The sequence below is a fragment of the Cheilinus undulatus genome, linkage group 4 (assembly GCF_018320785.1).
Source record: "Cheilinus undulatus linkage group 4, ASM1832078v1, whole genome shotgun sequence".
Classification (NCBI taxonomy): Eukaryota; Metazoa; Chordata; class Actinopteri; order Labriformes; family Labridae; genus Cheilinus; species Cheilinus undulatus.
This window is the reverse complement of record NC_054868.1, coordinates 17,344,719-17,369,938: the sequence shown is the minus strand read 5'-3', so window position 1 is coordinate 17,369,938 and position 25,220 is coordinate 17,344,719. Positions and strand designations below refer to the sequence as shown.

Here is a 25,220-nt window from a genome sequence, read left to right as displayed (position 1 = left end):
AGAAGAAGAAACTGTATCATGGTTCACACCAATGGTTAGATGTGAACATTATAAAACGTATCAAACCCGCAGCGGTACCAGAGGGCTGCTGACCGGGAAGTAAACCGGACACTTAACAGAGAGCAAAGAACTGCAGAGAGGGCTGTTGGAAAGCAGAAGTGGACTTTGCTCTAGAGATAATGTCCGACGACAAAAGGTACGAAACTCTTGAAAGATGCGTTGTTGCCTTAATCGGCTTTAAGCATTATTATTGTACGCTAGTAATAAGACGTATAGGACATTTGAGCAACCATATAACAATAACTTTATTTTTAGACTGTAAATGTTCCGTAGTCACGTTGATGGAGTTTAGGAGTTGATATTGACTTGGCATTTTTAATTCACCTGAGCCAGCTAGCAAACAGTGACTGCTACATAAATGTACTGATATTTGGCGTAAGGACGGATTATAACATATGCCATTTTTTTCAAGCGCGTGTGCCAAAGGCTTCACCGATGACGCCATTCACGTTGATGTCAAGGTAATATATCAACAACGCTATAAATGTTAGAGTGGTTAGCTTAGCTGAAACACTTAATGTGAATTTTTTATTTACAACAAAATGTATGGTTTTATACCGATAGAGTGAATAAAACGACCAAAATGTTATTACAGCTTTAAGTGGCCTGTTCTCAGCTGTGTTTCAATAATATTTAGGCCACTTATAGTCTATTGATAATGACATACTGTTGTATGATGATTGTTACTTGCAACACTCCAAAAGGATTATTATGGCAAGGTGCTGAAAAGCTCTTCAGACCTGAAGACCAATGCCTGTGTGGCTCCATCCAAGCCCATTCCCCCCTTCATCCGCCAGGCTTTAAAGAAAGTGCACCCTGAAGTCACTGCCAGGTTTGTTACAATCTCTGTTTTTGCTTCAGGTATTACTGCACCTTGATTTCTTGTATCTGCAGTTAAACCTGGTTTGTCCTCAGGTACTATGGCTGTGGTCTGGTGGTGCCAGAGTGCCTGGAGGGCTGCAGGATACTGGACCTGGGCAGTGGAAGTGGGAGGGATTGCTACATGCTGAGTGATCTGGTTGGTGAGAAGGGTCAAGTCATTGGCATTGACATGACAGAGGACCAGGTAGTGTATGATAGTTTTAAAGTGATAACCTCAAGGGTAAAGTTTTTTAAGAGACCATTTCCCCCAATATATGCTTGTATTTACTAATAAGACTGATATTTAAACAGGTCTGATTCAGCTTCATATGCACCCAAATGGTGTAGTTTGGACATGGCCTCACTCAATCGTTCAATAAAAATCTTTACTCAGTGGAGAGACTTCATACTAGTCTATGTTCTTTTCTAGCTTGAAGTGGCTCGGGCATATGTGGACTATCATACCAAAGAATTTGGCTACAAGACGCCCAACATCAGTTTTGTTCAGGGCTACATCGAGGCCCTAACAGAGGCAGGAATAGAAAAGAACTCATTTGATATCGTTATGTAAGAGGCCTTTCTTGTCTCCATTTTGTTCTAAAATACGGTTTGATATACTCTGTAATTGTAACAAAGAACATTTGTTAAATTTAAATTTTCTGCTTTAGTTCCAACTGTGTGGTGAACCTCTCTCCAGACAAGAGAAGAGTCCTGGCTGAAGCCTACAGTGTGCTCAAGGTACGCTGCCTTATCTTGTTCTTTATTTGACCTTCACTTTAAATAAAATCTCATGAAACATGGCAGTTACACTTTGTTAAAAGGTAGAGCTGCTTCATTATTCATAAAACCTATAAACCTGTTAAGTTTGCATGGATATTCCCCCGAGCCACTGTCTAACTGTATATCTTTAGGATGGCGGTGAGCTGTACTTCAGTGATGTCTACAGCAGTGGAAGACTAACAGACGAGATTAAAAATCACAAAGTCTTGTGGGGTTGGTCAAATTAATAACCTACTGCAATAAAAGCCCTTGGTCATGTGCCAAAAGAATATAACTAAATATTTTATAATGGCAGGTGAGTGTTTGGGCGGAGCTCTCTGGTGGAAAGATCTGCTTCAGCTGGCTGAAGAGGTTGGCTTTAGTCCACCACGTCTAGTTTCAGGAAGTGTCATCACTGTCGACAACAAAGAACTGCAAGATGTTCTAGGTTTGCTATTCTTCCTTCTTTATTCTTTACTTCAACATTGTTCTTGTACAAATGTGTTTTTTTTTTTTGCTCTGCTGTTAAGACAGAGTCGGTGACAGTGGCAAGCCAAAAAAATAAAAAAATTGATGAAATTTATCTTTTTGGACCAAACTGCAGATTTTAAAAACATTATTTATTTTCAAACCTTCTTTTAAACTATCCTTTCTATTTTCTTCAGCCCAGAATAATCCAGAAACTTCATGTCTCACAGGCATGCATGTGCTACCATGGTCAAAGTAGCTGTTGTACCAACTAGTTTTATTTTTCAACAAAATGCTGCATGATAAGTTTTAAAGAACTGTATGTGAATATACATCAAAAATGAGATCAGCAGTTCAACATGACCAGCTACTGATAGAAGAGTTTGAAGTTTAGCAGCAGCGATGATTGGTTGGTTGATAAAGGTCATAGCTAGATTTGGTTGTTTTAGTACTCAAACAAAAACAGCTAATCACAGGAGCATAAAGGAACAGAGTGTGAGAAAGAGTGAGATAGGAAATACTATGAATTAATTAGTATTAGTCTTCCTGCTTGAATTTTGGCTGAGCCTCTCTAAAAATGTGCTATTCAGAAGCAATAATTTTTCCAGTGTAAGGTAGCTTATTAACCTTTTTTGTATCATTTTTTGCATGTATATACTGTATCTGTTACATTGTTTTAATACACTTAAAATTTTCAGTGCATGTATTAGGAGTGCACAGTATTCAATTCTTTTACCAACTGCTTCAAGACAAGGTGGGAAATTAGCATCTGCTCCCCAAGTGTGGGTATATTTTTGCCGTGTCTCAGAATTTGCTCAACCTACCGGCCACTGGTGCAGGGAAATGGAGGTCATGTAACAGTGATTTTTGTGACGGTTAACCTGTAAAGAAAATGGTACCTCTGTTCTCTAGCTGCTCTTGCCCTGTAAATGCCTAAGTAGTTTCTAAAGCATCCTGCTGTCTTTAAAAATGGGACTCATGGAAATAGCATGGAAAATGTGTCAATATTTTCTTTAGTAGTTGAAACATTTTCCTTCATTAAATAGCCTATAATTTGAAAGATGCAAGTCTTTGATTATTATGTTATGGCTAATTGCATTATGCTGCTAGTTAATATGGGCTCTATGCATGAACTGCTTCTGCATTTGGCATTAGACCGCTCCCACACTTCCAGTCGGGAGAAGAGAAAGGCGTATGATGGCAAATTCGTTGCGGTTTACTCGCTGTTTGCATGAGTTACCTGAGCTGACTGTCAATGACGAGTTAAATTAGCTGAAGATGTACATTGCAGCACACAGCAACGATGTCCAGAGGTGCTTTTTACCCTGTTTTTGAAACATCATTTTAGCATGTTTGGATGCCAACTGATGATGGTAGAGTAAACACAAACAACAATCGAAACAAAAACACCAACAAAACGGACAAATAAAGGCAGTATAGGAGGGTTTAGATTCGGCTTTGGACTAGCACATATCATTGGGCGGAAGTTGTGAAGCGTCCTTATTTTCCATCGGAAATACGCCACCCCCTGCCGTGCATAGAGCCCATTAAGTGGCTGGGTGATTTATTTTTATCTTTTTTGATTCACCAGCCACAGTGGCAGAGAGGGAAAAAGTACATTTCCAACCTTGCTTCAAGACTAAAGGTAGAAAAAAAACTTAAGGATGTTTGTCTCATAGTTTCACTGGAAGTGATTGATGGTTGCAGAAATGTTTTCACACTTCAGAGGTAAACTGAGATAACAGTTGGATTGAGGATCAAATGAAATTTTGTCTCTTTTCCCCCTCTTCCTTTCTCTCTGCTCAATGGCGAATATGCACCCTCTTATCCCCCCTCATTAGGAGGCACTGTGAGGAGAAATAATCTGGAACTATTATTGGACAGGATCCATCTAGCCTTGACTTCACTGCACAGGAAGCTTATAGAAAGTTACAAACAAACAACAACTACTGATGAACTTCATCTACATTTTGTATAAAAAGTGGTAAACGTTTATTTAAATGTTTCTGAAAACATTTGATAGTCTTAAATGTATTTATAAATGTGTTTGTTGTTGCTGCTTGCAGCACGCAGTATGTATGGTTGTTAATATTAAACTTGATATCATTTTCCATCACTGTATTTTTCCCCAAAGCACAGTTTACAGTGTAGTGTTACAGAATACCGTAGCGGTGCCATGCTGTAATGCACAAATATAAATGAGCAAGTCCATTCCATTGCTGGTTCATTGTTTTAAAAATTAAGCTGACATCATTGATAGTTCTGTCATCACTTTTATCATGTCCTCACACACTTTCAGTGGTGCTGCTGCTAGAAACAGACACAAACTGTTCAGCCATTTAATATAAATATTTGCTCTTTACACAGCACCCTCTTCATGATGGTAATTAAAGCAATGCCATGGCGATGTTTGAATACCCTGGAATATGGTGTTACTGTATTGCCACTCATGCCTGGCATATATTGATTTGGTGGTGCACAGTTCTGGTTAATGTTTAGTGTAGTCAAACTGCATTTTTACAAACTGTTGTTAAAAAATTTGAAGGGACAGCTGTTAACATATGAATGAACTTACAAGTCTGTATGAATTGTTGTATTTCAGGTTGACTACACTTTATTTATCAGCTCTCTTTTACTTGTTCTTGCAACACAGGTGACTACAAGTTTGTCTCTGCTACCTACCGCCTGTTCAAGGTCCCTAAAGGAAACCCTAAGTCCTGTCAGGTCATATACAATGGGAACATTACAGGAGTGGAGGAAATCTTTGAGTTTGACTGTCAGTACAAGTTCAAGGTCTGTAGATCCTGCAGAACAACAACAGCTCAATAATATTTATGCACACAAGCTGGAAAACTACATGCAAATGGAATTATCTATGGGTGTGTTTAACAGGCGGGCGAAGTGGTGGAGGTTGATGGAGAGCTGGCCACAATCCTGACCAGCTCCAGATTTAAGGACGACTTCACTTTCAAGCCACCCGAGAGCCCCTGTGAACCCTGTGTGGCCAAAATTAAGGTTAGTGTCACCACTATATTCCTCGATGTGGAAGTCTTTTTCGTCTTCTTTTTTCTTCTTTTGTTATGATCGCTAGAGGTCAGTATGTTTGTGGTGTCAGTTTCAAATGTGCGACACACCCAGGGAGCCCTACTGTGCACAGAGCCACATACACACTTACACACACATGCCTGCATGCGTGCACAAGGACGCATGCTTATGTTCTTATATACACACACACAGTCACATACCCACTAATACATACATACGCACACATTCGCACGCACAAGGTCAAGCAGCTGTCTTGGAGTCATAACCAGACTGTGGAGTCATGCTGGGGAACCTTGAACAGGAAGGAATGTTCTCTTTTCAGCTAATGGAATGCCATCTTATCAGTTCTCATGGTCATTCTGTGCACAAATACACATATTTAAAAACAACTACTTTACAATTATTTATCACACTCATTATTTTACCAGCATGTTATGTTTTATTGGCAGCGTAGGGACTGCTGTTTTGAATTTTCAGATTATAGAAGTGATTGAAATTCTACTCCCTGGTTTAACCTCTGGACTCAACCTCAGAGGTGAAATCATGTTGAGATACTTTTCTCCAATCAAGGTGCGTGGGTAGTGATAATGATAATAAAAAGTCTTTGGTCTTGATGATAGTACGGCTACAGTGAAATTGTGATTTAATGAACAACCAGTGTTTTAAAAGAGCCGTGTGCATTAATCTCCAATTGTGTGACTGTAATTCTGCTGATGAATTATGATGTGAATATTATACATTAAATATTAGAGTATCACTCTCGATTCTTTTTAAATTCCTTACAGTCATCTTTGGCATTGCACACTGATAATATTAAATGCATTTTGGCTGTACAGCCCTAAAAACTTCTTTGTTAAACTTGTGACACAGGCCGCTGTTGTGGATCCTTTCGAGCTGGCCGCACAGCTGGAGAAACAGCGTCCAGCCACAGGGGGGAGCTGCAGCACAAATACTTCCTGCTGCAGCACAAAGTCTTCTTCCTGCTGCAAATGATGTTTGGAGGAGCACTGTGATATTCAGGCCCTGCATCATAAAGTGAATGCGAAACATCATTAACTCAAGTGGCTTAATTATGCCTTGTGCTTTGTCATTGTGATGTCTGTCTGAGCATTTTAGGTGATATATATAAATCTGTAGGTACTCATTAACTTGTGATTTGCAGATTTTATGCACACAGTCCCAAGTAAAACCTCATTTTTCATTAAACTGTATTAAAAATTTTTTTTAAATCTAAATCAAACAGTGTATCGACTTTGTATAAAGGCGTGACAGCAATCCCTCAAAATTTAAAATATGAAGTATTGATCAGTTTTACACATTTTAAGATACTGTGTTATGCACTCTAAAGGGCAGTCTTTTTCCCATAATGTACCTAAAGTTTGACTGATCCCATTCACACCTTTAATAGGATGTTTCCTGTTGTTGCCTTAACAAATGACCCTACTGTTGTAATAATCGTAATTATATTAGATTTGTAATGCAGCATTTGATTGATTTGCACTATTATGAGCTATGCAGCATCATTCTAATGAAAATCAGTGTTTTAACTGATGTTTGTACTAATTATTTTTAAAGAGCCACAAATTTAGCAAATAAAACAGCTATGCCTTTATTTGAAAATATATTGTTTCTGTTTTCTTTTCTTTCTTTTTTTAACAACAAAAATGCAGTGCCTCAATACAGGAGGATGCACGTGTTATTAAAAGGTTTGCCTTTCTAATGGTTACTGATGAGTAAATGGTGTACTGTAATAATTTCTGTGCCTACTTGACCAGAAGGCAGTCACAACATCCCATGTTTTTGTGAGAGAAGTCATTGAGATCAACTTAAAATGACAGCATAATTTTACACAAAATAATGAATTAATTTTAATCATTTTTTTCTCTTTAGGTACTTGAAAAGTGAAAAATATTTTTGAACTCTCCAGGCCCCTTAAAATTCTTGAGTTAAAACAGTGTGAATAAGAACTAACTTCTTAGGTTAAATTGCTTTTAAAGCCTACAAAGGGCCCTGATGCCAGGTTACAAGTTCATAGTGATTCCATTCAGGAATGTTATTTTAAAAAGAAGTAAAAGAAAAACTAGTTTTCCAATTCTCTACATCACTTTGGAAGCAGTTGTCAGTATCAGAGATCTGTAAATGAAAACTTTGATTGCAATGCACCAAAAACAAGTTACTCATAAAGAAGATTGTTTAGAATATTTCTAAGAAAAAAAGGTTTATTTCTTATTGCTGTATGTTCAGTACATGTCCATGAGCCCTCTTGATACGTTTTTTGTTTAGAAAATATATTTCGTTATCGAAAATAAATCTGGTATTAAAATTTGTATTAAAATGTGGTTAAAAAGTCACGAGTAGAGTCCTGTCTGTCTCTTGACATGAGGTGCACTTGTTTTGGAATGTGATTCGCCAAGGAGGCTGCGTACGCCCCGCCTCCCAGCCAGTGACCCGTTCTGATTGGTCACCGCCGTCGCCTGTCTTGGGGACATCAGGGGAGGCACGAGTTGGCCCATAAGCCTGCGCTCGCGAGTCATCAGTGTCGGACACGTAGTGGGAACGAACAGGTCCTGATGCACAAGTCACGGCAACCCTCGGCGGAGATGAAGGCGGACTCCGACTGGCTCTGATTTTTAAAAGCCCTTTTCATTCAGGAGGTTGGTTGCCAATGGTTATCAATATGGCAGAGCCGTTAACCCAAGAACCCACCGCTGCAAAAATGGCGTCACTTAACCGGGTCCGAGCTTTGGCCATGATTTTCTTAACTGTCACTGGCTGTTGTGTCACCCCGACAAGTGGCAAGGAAGGGTCCGAGGAGACCGTCATCATAGGGCTGCGACTGGAGGACACGGACGACATTTCCTTTATGGATAGGGGGTACCTGCGGGTGAGTGAGCGGTCTCGGGTGAAATTAAGAGTATACGGGCAGAACATCAACAACGAGACCTGGTCCAAAATTGCTTTCACGGAACATGAGCGGAGCCGGACGGAGGGGAGCCTTGACAGCTCCTCGGGGGATAACCAGAGCCAAGAGGACTCGTCTGGCTTACATCCCTGCGGTATTAGGACTTCGGATATAATTATATTACCAAACATAATTCTGAACCGTAAAACGTCCGGAATAGTTGAAATTGAGGTCAAACCTCTGCGAAAGACGGAGAGGAGTAAAGCCTATTACCTTTGCATCGCCACCGCGACACCGGCCGTTGCAGGGATGCATGACCCATGGACGGAGAACACCTGGATCTACCACGACGGGGATGACACCAAAGTGATAGTGGTGGAGGAGAAAAAGTTTCTGCTGCCTTTCTGGCTCCAGGTTATTTTCATCTCCATGTTGCTTTGCTTGTCGGGTATGTTCAGCGGCTTGAACCTGGGGCTTATGGCTCTGGACCCCATGGAGCTCCAGATAGTGCAGAACTGCGGCACGGAAAGGGAGAAGAATTACGCCAAAAAAATAGAGCCTGTCAGGAGCCAAGGGAATTACTTGCTTTGCTCGCTCTTGCTCGGGAACGTGTTGGTGAACACCACGCTAACTATTCTGCTGGATGATATCGCCGGTTCCGGGTTGATAGCGGTGGTCATGTCCACCATAGGAATAGTGATTTTTGGAGAAATCGTGCCACAGGCCATTTGCTCCAGACACGGCCTCGCTGTCGGTGCAAACACCATATTTCTCACTAAGTTCTTCATGCTGCTCACCTTCCCAGCATCCTACCCGGTGAGCAAGCTGCTGGACTACCTTCTGGGACAGGAGATAGGAACCGTGTACAACCGGGAGAAGCTTCTGGAGATGCTGCGCGTTACGGACCCTTACAACGACCTGGTGAAGGAGGAGCTGAACATCATCCAGGGCGCGCTGGAGCTCAGGACTAAGACCGTGGAGGACGTGATGACACCACTTAGAGATTGCTTCATGATACCAGGGGATGCCACCCTCGACTTTAACACCATGTCAGAGATCATGAAGAGCGGCTACACGCGCATCCCGGTCTACGAGGGCGAGAGGTCCAACATAGTGGATCTGCTGTTCGTTAAGGATCTGGCGTTTGTGGACCCGGATGACTGCACTCCACTCAAAACCATCACAAAGTTTTACAGCCACCCGTTGCATTTTGTGTTCAATGACACAAAGCTGGATGCAATGCTGGAGGAGTTTAAAAAAGGTGAGAGAGCTCATTTAAAACATTTTTGCCTCAAATATTCACTTTATAATTCATTTACTTTTACTAATGCCTGAAAGATAAAAGTCCTTTTTAGTTGAATCCCTGTTGACTCATGAGTGGCAAAGGTCATGACACATGCAGGTTGACTCTTCACCTGCCCACTCTGCCCCCTGTGATGAGGCAGTTATGTAATAGTATATTAGAGGTTATAGAGGAAGCTGCAGCTTGTCCCTTCACTCTGCATCTAATCCCTCTGCTGCTTGTCAAAAAGCTCAAGGTGTGTGAGTAAGTGCTTTAAACCTGATTGGAATTCAATCACTAGAACCACCTCCCTTAGGTTGTAATGGAAAAAGAGGAAGAGGGCTGTTTTGGTAAATTTCTTATCAAAGCAGTGAAGCAGCCTCATCAGTAGTGAGGTGAACTTAACGCAGCCTCACTGGTCACTTCCTGCAGAGAGGAGGAGGAGGTGTCCTTATCTTCCTCCATCACTTCCATTCACTGTTAATGTTCACACAGTTTCTTTCTCTCTCCCTCTCCTCCTTCTCTGTGTCTTACTTTCCTCCTCTTACTCTCTCTGGGAATGGTGCAACGGCGGTGCTAAGGTTATCAGGTGGGGGCATCTTGTTTGAGAACCTGCTTAAATCCCTCTCTACCTCTCTTGTGCTTGCCTCTGAATGATGGTGGCGATAACTCCTTTTGTCCAGCCCTGGAATGCAGTCGTGTGGATAATGAATAACAGCCTCTAAAACCCTCGAGCCCCTCATGTGTTGTGTGTGCGTGTGTTTATGCGCATGGTGTTTGTGAAAGATGTTTACCTCACCCGTGGTTTACCTGATATTTTGCATAGCCAACCCCCCCCTCTCTGTTGTTGCCTCTGGCTAAGTTATTCCTGGCAGTGTTTGAAGATTTCTCACCAGTTTGTTCTAGTTTAATGTCCTCAAAGACAGCTATAGGCTTAACCTGGTGACACATTACGCACCTGTTCAACACCTGATTCATCAGATGTGAGAAAAGCACGATTGATGCATTGCGTGCAAATGAGAATATTCACTTTGCTTTAAGAGGATTAATTAGGTGTAAAAACAGAACAAACCATTCAGCTCCATTACCAGAAATTAGGTTTAGTTCTCCATGCCAAATTAGCATTACATAATATACTAGCTGTGGGGGTTTGTTTGTTTGTTTTCATCACACTTGATTATTTACAGAAATGCACTTGCAGCAGAAAACGTCAATTCCCCATGATTCCCTTGTGAGTCATTTTCAGAAGGGGTAAGGACAATAGTGAATGTTACAGTGCAGTACTGTGACATGTTCAACTCCATTTTTACAGTATAACATTATCATCAAACCGGAGTAACTCTCTAATATCACTTGATGTGTGATATGATCTGATAGAAGCCAACAGTGAGGGCACAAGAGATAGAGGAGATGTTCTTTCTTAAGGATTAAAAGTCAAGTTGACTCCATTCTCTTGGCTTGCTAGTCAAAAGTTTGTAGGAGTACAAAACTGATTGGAATAGATACATTTTGATGAGGGATGCTATACACTAGGGATTAAAAATGTGCCTAAATAGGCAGTAAATATTGGCTGTATGAACAAATTAATTTGTTACATTTTAGGCTGGACCAATACACCTGTTAGCTAAAGTCTTTTTCTTCACTCATCATCATTCCTTAATCTTTAAAGTTTTCTTAAAGGACTGAAATTTGTTAATTCTCAATCTTTACATTGTGTGTTTCAAGAACTGAAGTTTTAGGTCTGAACTCCATTAATCTGTCAGTACTGATATCGGTATTGGCTTACAGTGTTTCCCAAAGGATTTTAGGAGACTGTGGAGGAGGACTCTGAACTGTCTAGGGGGGGTCTACTCTCCTGGGAGAAAAATTTGAACGTTTTGAAGTTAATGCATCAATCTTGTGTTCTTGAAGAGTAAAATCAAGAGGCTAAATCTATGACAATTTTGATCTCTTAAACTATTTTGTGCTCTTGTAGTAATTAAATCAGAATCGTACTAATTATAATTTGATTGGCAGATTTCCAATTTTAATTTTTTTTCCTTGTCTCATCTGAGAATACATTTATTGGAAGATACAGTTTTCCTTCCTTAAAAATATCTTATTGACATCAAAAAGATTTTTTAACCTTATCTTTAATGGATTTTTATTTCATGTACATAATAATAATAATAATAAAAAATAACTGCAGCGGATCACATGACCATCTGTGGTTTTAACATAAACTAATCTCCTCCAGAAAACGGTGCCACAGCCTTTATTTACTGCGTTCTTGTTTACTTGTTTCCTTAATTTATGCTGGGGTTATTATTTTGTATTTGTTAGCCTAAGTAAAATCAAATCTATCTAAATGATACATGAATTCAATTTCTATGTTGTTTTCTTCCTAGAGAAAATGTAAAAGGCTCACATGCGTGTACACGATGCCACACATGCCAATGGGATGTCAGCTATATGAAATGTATTGTTGGTGGAACAGATTAGACAATGGCCAATATGGCAAATATCCAGTATGGTGCATCCCTAGTTTTTACCATATGTGGCATAATATGAGAGAAATGTGGTGTTGGATAACTCTTCAGTATTCCAGAAATGATATATATATAGCATGTTAAATAACAATTAAAATCTACTTTTTACTAAAACTGTATTAGGGATGAACAAGATTGGATTCTGGCCAGTATCCCTTAAACTGATATTTCCAAAATCATTTTAGCTGATCCTGATATATACACAACTTTTTAATTGTGAAGAGCATCAAGTCTCTTCTTTACTAGAACTGACCTGTTATTGAAATTAATTCTCCTAATTAAACAGCCGGTTTGCGGTCATGACAAAGAACTTGAAATAAGACAAAAGCAAATTCTTCTCAAGTGTGAAATTCAAACAAGTTGAAGTTCAGACCTAAAACTTTAAAGTCTAGGGAATGGAGATCATAGAGAAAAAAAACTTCTTCTGAGGTAGGTGTGTTGATTCTGCTTCAAAATACACACATTCTGCCAGTATGTAAAGCTGATAAATATTGGCAGAACTTTCTATATATTCCGGTACTGATAAGTAACTTTGTGAGAAATTATTTTCCCTTTCCGATATCATGCCAATTGTATTGTCCATCCCCAGACTATATGCGAGTCCACTGTTCTTTATTTGTTACTAGTGCTGGTATTTATTAAAAACAATAATTAAGTTAATTCCACAAATACACTGTGATTAATCATGATAAATCCTACATTTAAACCCCTACCATTAACTTGGACTTAGGTTTGAGATGAAAGAAGCATGATTATGTTACACTAAAGTTTTTAAACTTAATTGAACATCTCAGCTTAGTTGTGATGGTTTGTAAATTACGGTATCTTAAATCACTGAGCAATAATATCCATGAAACTTAATCAGCAGACAAACACTTCCCCTCGTTTTAAACAATGTTGCTGGGTCTGCAGTCTTTGGCGACCCATTTGGAGATTGCATTAGTGATCTTAGTTGTCGTCATTTTGTTGACAAATCCAGGTGTGCTGCACACCACCACTGTAGCCTGACGACCACAGCATGATCCAGAGTTGATGTTAGCTATCACATAACTTTGTTTTTTATCTAAATGTCCATTCTTCAGCTTTTTAAATCCAAATTTTCAGTAAAGCAGACCTGGGTCTGTCTCATCACTCATCACTCTTCACTTTCTCATCTTCACCCCCAGGCATGTAAACATTCATGCTGGAGGACTACAGGAAGAAGTTTTGGTCAAACTTGGTCATATGGTTAATTTGCATTATCATTATTATTATTTTTAAGGCATTAAAGTTTGCAGATGAATCCTGAGTATAAATGTTAACAGCCTATTTGTTATCCTTTGAGACACAATAAGGCCCACCTGAATCCAAAACAATTTCAAAGAACATTTCTCACCTCTAATTTGGCACCAGCCAATCAGAGGCATGCAGAGAGTCAGCTTAAGCTTCATCTGACTGCATCTAAATGGTGTTGAAGCATTCTGCCCTCCATCTAAAAAGTAAAATGTACAAATGCTGAGGGAAAAAGCGTTACAAGTTAGATAAAATATGTCTGCATAAATTCAGACTTTTGCAAGGCATTGATGCACTTATTGTGAATACTGTTATTGCAATGATTGCACAGTCATTACATAACCTTCAACTTAAACTCAAACACACTAAACAAATGCAGCAACCACAGTTTAGTACATTATTTTATCAGCAAATCTATTGTGACTCTGGTATCACTATTGGAAAGAAGTGACTGAATTTAATCATCGAAGCTTAGTATTTAAAAATATCTACAAGCACATCCTATGACTCATCAATGCTGACCATCTGATTGTAGTCCTAGTATTTTCCTACTGGGCTTCAGCCAGCTTGGATTGATTTCAGGAAAACACTTTGTGGAGAGCTAAAAGGGCACTCTCCAATGAAGCAATGCTATTCCAACATCCATCAGCTATCTTATAAAGAAGATTTAGCTTTTGCTAATCTCTATGGAAGCCTGCCAATAAATGCAGGTAATAATCTGGCCATAGCTAACCATCCTCCACCTCAACTCACCTCTCACTTCTCCCGTTAGTTGGACAGTAAACAAAGAGCAGTGATAGAGAAAAGGAAGTCTTGGACTGAATGTCCCCTCAGTTTTCTAGAATACTTCTGTGCTACACCAGAAGCCCTGAAAATGTAAAGAGACTCCATCTATCTATCAGACGATGATCCATGGGTTCTGTAACTGCTCTTGGAAGAGCTGCCGAGCTTTGCCGTTCTATATAAATGCTTGGCTAATACAAAATAATGATTGGATAAAGTGGAGAAAGTAATTAAGTGCTGAGAAACAGTTAAAAATGTATATTGTTATATTTTACTTCAGACTGAATTATTACTTTTTAAATATTTTTGAATATTTTAAGAAAATTTTAATGGAATTAAAAACATCTTGCCATATGCCTAAATCAATGTGAAATGAGTGAGTCAGAACAGTGGAACATGTATTTGGGTCTATTTTAGCCTCTTGAACGTCCAGCATTATTGCACTACTTTTTGTGAAATCCAGGCAAAGGACTTGACAGTTTTCTTTTTCTTTAAAAACAACTAACTGCATATAGCTAGATTTTAAACAAAAATGGATTGAATGTGTCATAAAGCAGTTATCTCTATATTTACTACTCTGACACACGTAGTCTAAATACTGAACTCTGTTCACAGTCTTGTTTTTATTAAAGACATTCCTCTGTCTGTAACCAGGTTGTTTGGGTTTGATGTGTTTATGCTTCTTCTTTTGCAAAATGCATTGGTGCATAAAACTTCATCCCTTTTTGATATTTTTGTACCCTACCTACTTAGGATATATTTCATTTCCTGCTGCAGGATTGATACAAACTAATGAATACTAATCAGTCTTTGTACCACATTAATTTAAAATCCTTGGACATGTTAGATTCTGCTGTTAGGTTGTCCACATTTTTAAAACTTTTTGGTACCATATGATTAAACAATACAGCTGCTGATATTTTGATAATCAGTAGAAACAAAAATAATCAAAACTTTAAAAATGCATGCATTTCATAAGACGGGTGTATAGGAAAGGGATAAATCCATCAAAACATTTGCTGAATTTCTGCACACTGTCTAAATTGTTCAGGTGCACTGGCGATGTTTTGGTAATAAAACATTGCCAACACATATGCACAAGTTTACAGCAGTTTGCCTGTACTTTCCTGTATTATAACAAGAAATCTCTCTATTTTGTGTCTAGGCTTTCGATTTGTGTAATTATGATAGCACAGCAGGCGTTCATTTAATTTTTATTAGATTTGTATCAAAGTTTAATATCTGGTAACTAGAGATGGAAAGTAACTTATAACATTTGCTCAAATACTGCACCTGAGTCGCTGCTTTGTGCACTTGTATTTTTTGTACATTTTGAAATCAGTAATTTCGCTTTTACTCAAGTGTACTTTGGGGGAAGCATTGTTCCTCAATACTTAAAGAAAAAGCATCCACTACTGAGTTAGAAAAACACAACTCAAAGTCAGAACAAGGAGGTTTTAGCTTTCTGTGAATGACAAGAAAATGGCCAGTTGTTTGGCTTTGACTAGACAGAATAATTCCACATTACATCCCAACACAGCTGTAGCATTTCACTTTATTATAATGATTTGACATAACATAGACAACCTGTTTGGAGATCCATATTCTTATGTTGTTATTGCACATCAAGGAAAGATCATATTTTACTGCCTCTGCACTGTCAGTAAATTTAGATAGAATATACATTACGTTCTACTTTTACTTGAGTAGATTTATAAGAAAGTAATTGTACTTCAACTCAACTATATTAAGACCAAAGTAACTGTACTTTACTTGAGTATAATAGTCTTGTACTGATACACCTATGCTGGTAGAGTGACGACACTTCTTTGCTGTATAACTTGGAGCGTTATTTTTATTCTATCTAGATGAATACTACTGAATTTGTCATATTAGTAAGTCATCTATTATACCGCTGACACGTGTTGCCTGAAACCCAGAGGTGATAAAGTACTATTAAAGTACTATTGTACTCAAGGAAGTACAGTTCATTTGGTTAAAATGAACTTAAGTAGAAGTGAACTTACTGGTCTGTAAATCTAGGCAAGTAAAAGTAAAAGCATTTCTTTTAAAGTTACTCACTGCGTAGCTTTTAACACTGTAATTTAAGTTTTTACTTTATTATGGAGTCAAGGTCCAGATTAAAAAATATATATAACTCATAAAAGGACAGCACAATACATACATGATTTCATGAGGGCATGATAAAAGTTAATAAATGAAAATCATCGTGGAAAAACATGAAAGTCAGATGACATTTAAAAGAGACATCTGTTCCAATGTCTCCTATATGTTGTACTGTATCTAATGTCAGTCAGAGCCAAAATGATTTTGTTCCCAGTGGAGTCAGCAGATACATTTATGAACCAGATTTCTAAATACAGCATGTACAGTATTACCTCCTGTAGTCACAAACTTCTTACTTGACCTGCATCATCTTGGTCTCTTCAGTGATAATCTAAGTGCATCATTATAGGCTACTTGTAGTCTCTGCATACTTGATTAAAGATGGAACAGTTGAAGGTTGTTTAAAAAAAACTGAGTTGTGTTAACATAAAAATCCCAAACTATTTCAGATCCATTTTTCTGAGCTGACTGAAAACATTAATACTCAATCATTTTGAGTGTTATTTGTCATTGTACTCAAATTTTTTGATAGTAATCCCTTGATGTGCAGAGTTTCTATTGTACCTGTGGGCATTAGACACCTTTGCACCATGGGTGAAGTTACTGACTCAGTTAGAAAAATCTGTCTGTAGGGAGCGGTGGATGGTATGCTGAACATGGTGGAAGAGGACTTCCTTTTTCTGTGTGCACTTTCCACTCATTGTCACTTGTTGTCCCTGAAGTTGGCAAACCATGAGTGGCATTAATGTTCACGATTAGAGTATGTGATAGAAATAAGGGAAAATTGAAGAAACACATGGATGAAGAGCACATAGTTTTATGAAAAGTACAAGAACATGTTGGATTAAAATCAAGCTTAAGTTTCCACAGAATAGTTTAACCGATAAAAGTGAAGTTAACATAAATGTACGAGTAATGATTACACAAAAAGTCTGTTTCCACCACCTAAATACTTTGACTTAATTGGTTCTGAGCTGCTTCAACTTGTTCGGTTTTACAGTATAGGAGTTATGAGTTCGAATGAGCAGTAAAATGTGATCTTCCTTGTTGACAATAACAGCACAAGAACATGGATCTCCAACCAGGTGGTTCAGGTTAAGTCACATCTCTATCATAAATTGAATTATTACAACTTGCCATTTTCAGAAAGACAGAAAGCTAGAACCTCTTCATTTCAACTTTGAGTTGTTGTTTTTTTAACTCGGTAATGGATGTTTTTGAAACAGTATTATAGTACAATGCCTCCCCCCAGATATACTTAAGTAAAAATAAAACTAATGGGGCTCAGATGGTCTAGCAGTTAGACCGCTTCCCATGTACGTGGGCAGCCTGGGGTCAAGCCTGGCCTGTGGTTTCTGTCCCGCATGTCTCTCCCCCACTCTCTCATCCTTGTCTCGGACTATCCACTGTCCTTCTCTTTAAAGTAAAGGCATAAAAAGCCCCAAAATATATCCTAATGAAAGGTGAAATTACTAATTTTAAAATGTACTCATTAAAGTACAAGTACACAAAAAACAATTTGAGTACTTTCTACCTCTGCTGAACCCTGAGTCTGCATATGGAATCTAAAGCTAGCGTGTTACACTGACACCAGATTAGAAACAAGAGACACCTGAGATGCTTCAGATATTGTGAACAGCTTCTGTTGAGACCTCAGGTGTATTTATTTTCTTATGTTTGCAGGATTTTATGAATATTGCCCATTCTCTCCTATTGAAAGAAAAAAATGCCTACATACAGTGCTTAACAAATTTATTAGACCACCTGTCATATTTGTCTCAAAGACCATCCAGCATCATGAAGTACTTTAATGCGGACTCTTTCATTTTCAGTCAGCTCTTCATGTTTTACCATTTTGAACAGGAATGAGGGATTTCAAACTGAATTCACCCAAATATGAGCCAGCTCACTGGGATTTTCTGAGAAGTCAGAAATGAATCAAGCATAACATTCAACCACTAAAACTCATTTTTCTGTTCAGGAATGCAAGTAAATAACTATAATTTGACATATTAATCAAGAAATAATAATGTGCTTTACTATTTTTCAGGGTTTTTTTTGTAAATCAGTACATTTGAAAATTCATGGATAACAATAACAATTATATTTTTGCATTAAAAATATCATTTGGGTTAAAGAGCTTCTACATATTGGTGTATTAACCATTGCAGAAACATAAAAAATGATTTTGGTAATTACCAATGCTGTTTATTTAGGGCAGCTGTGGCACAAACCTTACTTTGGTGAGGGTTAGGGTGGTCTAATAAATTTGTTAAGCACTGTACATTAGTCAGTTAGACAGTATAGGTCCACTTCTGTGTAGTGGCTGGCCTTGTGCCAGAGGAAATTCACCTTCAGCCTGTCGTGGAAATCATAAGCAACAGTTGTGGGGCGGGGTGGGGTGGGGGCTGCAGGTCAAAGTTTCCCGTCAATCTGGCTCTATATGCAGCGCACACTCAGTTCAAAGTGCTTTGTATTGTAAGTCACTGTTAATTAATTTGATGCCGCTTGTAGAGCTGAACAGATTTCTGAAGTCTGTTACAGAGGTGAAAAAGAGCCCATTAAATGTGCATATTAGAGACTGTGTTAAGGCATTTTATGTAAACTTTTCGGTAAGTTTTCTCAGTGGGCTTTTAAATTGTAGGAGATGATTTTAGGCTCCCATTTATGACTTTACAACATTAAAGCATCACACAGTTAAAGGGATCTGTAACATTATTTCTTTGAATAGTAAAATTGCTCAACATTTATAGTCATAGAATGAAGCTGGGTTGCCAGCTGTATGTATACACTCATGTTTCTGGCTCCGTAGGTGAGGGGTTACAGTCAGATTCATGCAGGAGCTCTTTAATTTGGGCCGACACCCTTCTGGAAACTTCTGACCCCTTCATTAATTGCTCTTGGCCTGTGATTGCCAACAATTACTGTCATCCAGGAGCTGCCTGTCAAGCTGCAGGTTTGCCAGTTAATGAGTGGGTCAGCGTGTGCCATTTGGGACTAAACCAAGTAGTTGAGTCAGAAACAGGGATTTAGCTGCCTCTCTGACTTTGAGTTATGTGCTTTATTCCTGAAAATGAAAGTTATTCACTCCCTCACATGCAGTGTAACCACTATTGAGTGTAGGAGGTTTGCAGAGCTGATTTCAGGTTATGCACAACTATGCCTCCCCAGCTTACTTAGCTATCTCTGCCCTGAGGAAGGCAGGAGACTCACCTAACTTGAATACTGGAGTCCAGAGGGGTGAACTGGGACTTGACCCAGCCGAGGCAAGAAAAACACTATTCCCTAATTTTCATCCTGACTAACAATGCACAGAAACAAGTGACATAAAATAGAAACCCTGTCACTGAAGATAAATGAGCAGTGTTTCAGCTCTGGTGTCTTATGGCCCTGAGTGTATATGTTTCACTGTTTGAGAGCAAGATCCCCAGTGTAAAAGAGACTACATGAGGCCTGGCACGTCTTGAACTAGTTCCCCAATTGCTGCAATATAGGCCAATCTATGCTTAATTCAAATTCAACAGCCTTCACGGTCTCTTTGCTTGGTACTTTGTCTTAAAGTGAAACTCTTTTCTCCCCCTCTGTTGGCCTTTTTTGATATACTGACAGGAGTTGTGTGGTTTGCTTCTCATGCTTTTCTTCTTTTGGGATGTTTGTGTGAAGTGTATCATAGCAAATGTTGAAAAACCTGTGTGTGTTTGCTTGGTAACCCTTAGTGCTAATGCAGCAAAAAGTGTTGGGATTAAATGGCATCGTGTTTGTAGGAACACTTGATGTTTCCCGATGAGGGACACCCCTTTGAACTCAGCAGGATTTCTCCTGCCAGCTACTCTCTTTCTCAGAAACAATTACCTCAAATCAAGGTTTTCTATTTCTCCCAAGGCTTTGTGTAGAGGAGATGCCATAGGTTGTTTTTGTGTACATTTGTTATATAAAAGTTTGTCTTTGCATGTGGCAAGTACATCATGTGTGATCAGTTCAAACAAGATGTAAGTTTAAAAAAACACTTTTTCATTAAACAAAAACTGGACTTGAAAACAGTTCAGTATTATCGGAGACATTAGACTCACCTCAACGTGATAAAAACTTTTAATGGGCATTTTTCTCTCCATAGTAACACCTGCAGATAATTCATTGTGTTTATCAAATGCAGCATGCAACTGCTTTCTTTCACAAGAGAAGTAGAGAACTTCTGTTGTAGATACATGTTGGATAGTAACTTTTCTATCTTTCTACTCTTGACTCTCAGTTGAATGGACCAAACACTGTTTTGTGTATTTTCTCTCATTAGCTTTGCAGAGACTTGTAAGTTTCTGGAAGCATAGCAGGTGATCCATCACCATGAAGATTTCATTGTCCTTCATGTTTGTCACATGGCATTAGTGGAACCAGCTGCCCACAACATGTATTATGTAGTGACACGCTAACATAGAATTCAGGAAAGTATTTCATATATAAACATTAAACAGACATGAAATAAATAAGAAATAACATTTCATTTAAAGTATTTTTTCTGTCACTTTGCCAATACAAATATTCTTCATTTCGTTGACTGGTATACAAAAAACACTGAGCGTGAAGACACTAAAACTCTTAATGTTTAACTGTTTTGAAGTTGCAACTCTTCCAAAAAACAGGACATGTGTTGTATTGATATAATCAGTAAACTACCATTCTTGTAACATGGAGAAAATTTACATAAATTTACATAATGAGGGATGAGGGAGAAAAGCTGTCAAAAGTGCCCTTCCTGATTAAAGCTCTATGTATGTGTGTGTATATATATATACATATATATATATATGTATACATTTATATATATATATACACAAGTGCTTTCAATTGATTAAAGAAATTAATCAAGTAAATCACATCACTACGCTATGATTTATCACAGCATTTCTTTAGTTTTAGTAATTTTTAGATCTTTAAACCTTCTTATTATCAAATGCTTTTTTTCATTATTTCAACTTTATGTATAGCCCTTTGAAAGCACTTTTTACTAAAAAATTTATTATTATTATTATTTTAAATTATTATTATCATTATAATCTATAAATTAACATTTGAAATACTACCGTTTTTTTGTATTTTTGGTTAAGATAAATTAGTACAATTATGGTGTTTAAATGAAGAAATATTAAACGGGGCGCGCCGGTAGTCAAGTGGTTAAGGTGCGCACCATGCAGGGTTTGAATCCGGCCTGAGCTCCTTTGCTGCATGCCTCTCCTCCACTCTCATCCCTGTTTCCGGGTCTATCTAATAAAGGCACGAAAAGGCCAAAAACAAACAAAAAAAAGAAATACTAAATAAACCAGAGTTTTTGAACTTGTTTGTGGTTTGTAAATCAGAGTGTCTTAATTAACTGAGCAATAATATTTATAAACTGCAAATGAGCCCAGAGGACAAACACATCAGGTACAATATAACTTCTGCTGTAAAGTGAATGATCAGGTGTACTGTCACCCTGAGGTAACTAAAGTTGCTGACTGATGTCCAGTGGTCTCTTGTCAGTGTAATAAATGTGGCTCAGGCCAGCTGCTGCTCTTTAGTTGCCTATTTAGCTGTCATACAGTTCACAGATTCTTGTGACAGTAGTTCTCGTAGGTGTTCTGTGGTACGGGCCATCCAAGGCGACCCGGACGGTGTCTTGAAGCCCCTTGTTGTCAACGATGTCGATGGATTGCAGTCTCTGGTGACCCATTAGCGATTGCATTAATCAGCTTAGATATTGTCGTTTTGGGGACAAATCCAGGTCTCCGTGACTGCGCCGGAGTAGCTTAGCATTATGGCTTGATTCCGTGTTGTTGTTAGCGTCTTTGCTAACATTAGCAAAGATGCGCTTTACCTGGAGGTGGTACTTCAGACTCGTTGTGCTTCAGCATAAAGACAGTTCATCATCGCAGTCTGTACACATAACATTTGTTTTATCCAGACTTTCATTAGGCAGCTTTTTAAATTGAAATTTGCCGTGAAGAAGACCTGAGTCTTTCTCCTCAGTCATCACTGCTGGTTGTGTTTGACCCACCTTTAACCTTTAACCATATGATTAAATTGTGTTATTATTTAAAAGCTCAAAATCAAAATCAGCTTTATTGGCCAAGTATAGGTCGTTAAAGCTAACAAGGAATTTGACTCTGGTTAGCTTTGGCCTCAATGTACAGGAATTAAATGATTTTTTTAATGGAAAAAATATAAGAAATTAAGATTGAAATATGTATGAGCTTTTGTTAGGTATTTTTCCATTACAAACAAGTCCATGTGATAGTATGATTGCAAGATGTGCCAAGGGTGCAAGAATACTGACTAGACATGATCAGAAGTATAAAATATGTCAGGATGTAGGCAGACTTACATGAGGTAACAAACATATTGACAGCTTAAGTGGAAAAGTTGGTGGTGAAGTGGTGAAATCGCCAAGATCCCATAGCCTAGAATATTCAAAAGCAGAAATTTAGGGTTAAAAGTTGGGTTCCAGCACCTCTCTGGAACACAGCACATCAGTAAGCCATGATTTAGCTAACATCCAATCAACTTAAACTAGCCTGCCCTCCAAAATGGATTACCTGAAAAACCAGTCCAGATGGAAAAACTTCTGTTGGATTGCATTCCAGACTCCAATGGCAAAAATCTGAGACCAAAGTAAAAGAAACCTCTAACAGAGCACCTAAAGATCCTTCACTCATTGAGCTGGAGAGGGCCCATCGGACGGTATGCCCCAGAACAGTGGTGGCTAAACTCCTCAGGTACAAGGATAAGGGGGAAACACTGAAAAAAGCCAAAACCCTCAAGGGCACAAAGCTTTACATTGATGAGGACTACTCAGAAAAGTATGCCTCAAAAGGAAGGAACTTCTCCCCCAACTCAGAGAGGCTCGTAAATGAGGCAACATTAAGTACATTAAATATGACTGGTTGGTTGTGCACCCTCCTCGGCCTGTTCTCTCTGTGGAGTAGTTTATTCTTATGCTAGGTCAGGATTTTTTGAATTCCCTTTGGGTTCTGCATTATGGACACTTCCTGTCATCCCCAGTTTAATGGTGCCAGTTTTTCCCAGGGTGACAAGTATTTTCTTTGTTTCATCTTAATATTTGTAGTCTACTGAAACAATTTGGTAATGTTCTGGATTACCTTGATATTCTGCCTATTAAATTTTCAGTAATTGGCCTGACGGCAACTTGGCTAAATACCCAGAAAGTGTCAGTGTTTTCTATCAGTGGCTATAGTCACCATCCTTATGTCAAATTGCAGTGGAGGTGGTGTGTCCCTCTTTGTTAAAGAAAACATTCAATCTTCCCTTGTTGCCTTGGTTGGAGACGAAGCTGAAGCTGTCTTCTTGGAGCTTTGAGACATTCTCTAGAAAGAGGGTTATTGTTGGTTGTATTTATAGACCACCAAATTCCAATATCAACTGCTTCTCTGACAGTTGTTGCTGAGCCCTTGGTAAGATCTCAAATGAGGAAAAAAACATGCTATATGGTGGAGGATTTCAACATCAATCTCCTGAACAGCCAATCATCCCAGTTTATTGACCATCTTAATGTGTTTTCTTTCTTCCCACTCATAACCAAGGCAACAATAATCACTTCCAAAGATGAAACTCTGATTAATGATATATTTACTAACTCTTAATGTATCTCTCTGATACCAGGTATTTTGTTCAGTGCAATCATGCTAATGAGGTTTTTCTTAGAAATTTTAGTAACAGAAATACTAATAACTTTATTGAAAGACTGTTCACAGTCACTTGGTCTTTAGTTGAAGATGAACATAAGACTCAAATTTCATCTTTCATTAAATATTTTTTAAAATGTCAATGACACTTTTCCATGTCAAAGGAGAAAAAAGCAATCACTCTCTCAAAATGGGTATGTTTCGAGGGGGGCGGAGGAGTGTTTGTGAGTCACAGGTTGTGTCTCAATATTCTCCTCTAATAAATGTTACGAAAACAACATTTCAGTGAAATTAAGTCAATTTCCGCAATATTCTGCGTTTAATAGTAGATTCCGTTTTATTGGCCGATTCCGCAGTTCTGTCTGCAATCCCATTAATGTGGAAATCATAGGGCTCTAAATAATGATGCAGTGCTCAGCTCCACCAATAAAAACTGCTCTCTATAATCTGTATTTACTAAACAATAAATCACTGTTCGCATTTCATGGATGAATTTCAAATAATGAGGAAAAAAAGCTGTTGTAAGTGGCCTTCCTGGCTACATTTCTGATAGCCCAGTTTTATTGAACAGAGTCTTCAATTCAAAAGAGAAATAAGCAGTAGAGGTGGGCAGAGCTGAGCGTTGGGACTCTTGTTGTCTTTTGCTGTCATTTTGATTGGCAGCAGAGTTTACATATTGTGCCTTGTACCAAAGCTTATTTGAAATATTTGCTATTCATCTGGTAATCAAGCAAAGCATTAAACCCAAGAGTAGGACTATAGGAAACTGTTAAACTTAGTAGAGTATGATTACTATAGTCTTTGTGGCATAATTTGTCAACACTTAACAAAAGATGATTTATGATTGACTTTTTGTGACTGACATGTTGTCTGGATTAAACTCTTGAGTTTGTGCTTTTAAAGAACTGGCCTTTGAATTGGCCTACATTCTTCAGATTCTGGTACAACATGGAGTGTAGCTTTTAAGACCCGATTAGTACAGCAGTTAAGAGTGTGAATCTAGGTGCAGTGTGTTCCTAAAGCCTGTCTGATCTGGCATTATGACTTTTACTTTACATTTATTTTCCTCTGGATAGACCACACCATCGTCAACATGAAAATAACCGTGCAGGCTGTCTGTGGCAGTTTGGCCCTGCTTCTCAGATAACTAAGTTGAAAAAGGTATAAAAAATTCTAATTAAGTCTATATTATGGCATTGTGAGTATCTTATACTCCCCTTCAACTCCTGCTTTTGTTGTTCTCAAACAACTGTGTCAGTGTAAGCTTGCTTTATTAGGCAATACTTGGAAAATGCTTTGGCCTCCAAATTTGCCCCACTTGGCAAACCTGTGTACAACCAACAAAAGGTGCAATAGAAAATAAAAAGTGCTACTGTCTAAAATAAATTGTTGCACACTTCCTGTTTCCTTGAAGATGACATGTTATGAAACCTCACTTTGAAGATCGTATTGTATGGATT

The 25,220-nt window shown here is 38.3% G+C and overlaps 2 protein-coding genes across 2 annotated transcripts in view; both read left to right on the top strand.

Moving 5' to 3' along the window:
• as3mt (arsenite methyltransferase) lies at positions 1–6,813 on the top strand. Its single transcript, XM_041786378.1, has 11 exons — positions 1–196; positions 473–521; positions 765–892; positions 976–1,126; positions 1,352–1,488; positions 1,590–1,659; positions 1,833–1,914; positions 1,997–2,128; positions 4,802–4,941; positions 5,041–5,163; positions 6,064–6,813. Exons 1-11 carry the CDS (start codon positions 180–182, stop codon positions 6,184–6,186), a joined length of 1,152 nt encoding a protein of 383 aa, XP_041642312.1. The 5' UTR covers positions 1–179; the 3' UTR covers positions 6,187–6,813.
• A 936-nt stretch (positions 6,814–7,749) lies between these two features.
• cnnm2b (cyclin and CBS domain divalent metal cation transport mediator 2b) overlaps positions 7,750–25,220 on the top strand; it is a 95,777-nt gene continuing 78,306 nt past the window's right edge. The window contains exon 1 of the mRNA XM_041784217.1: positions 7,750–9,356. Coding sequence (XP_041640151.1) covers positions 7,859–9,356 — 1,498 coding nt within the window. The 5' untranslated portion in view covers positions 7,750–7,858. The remainder of the gene's footprint in view (positions 9,357–25,220) is intronic.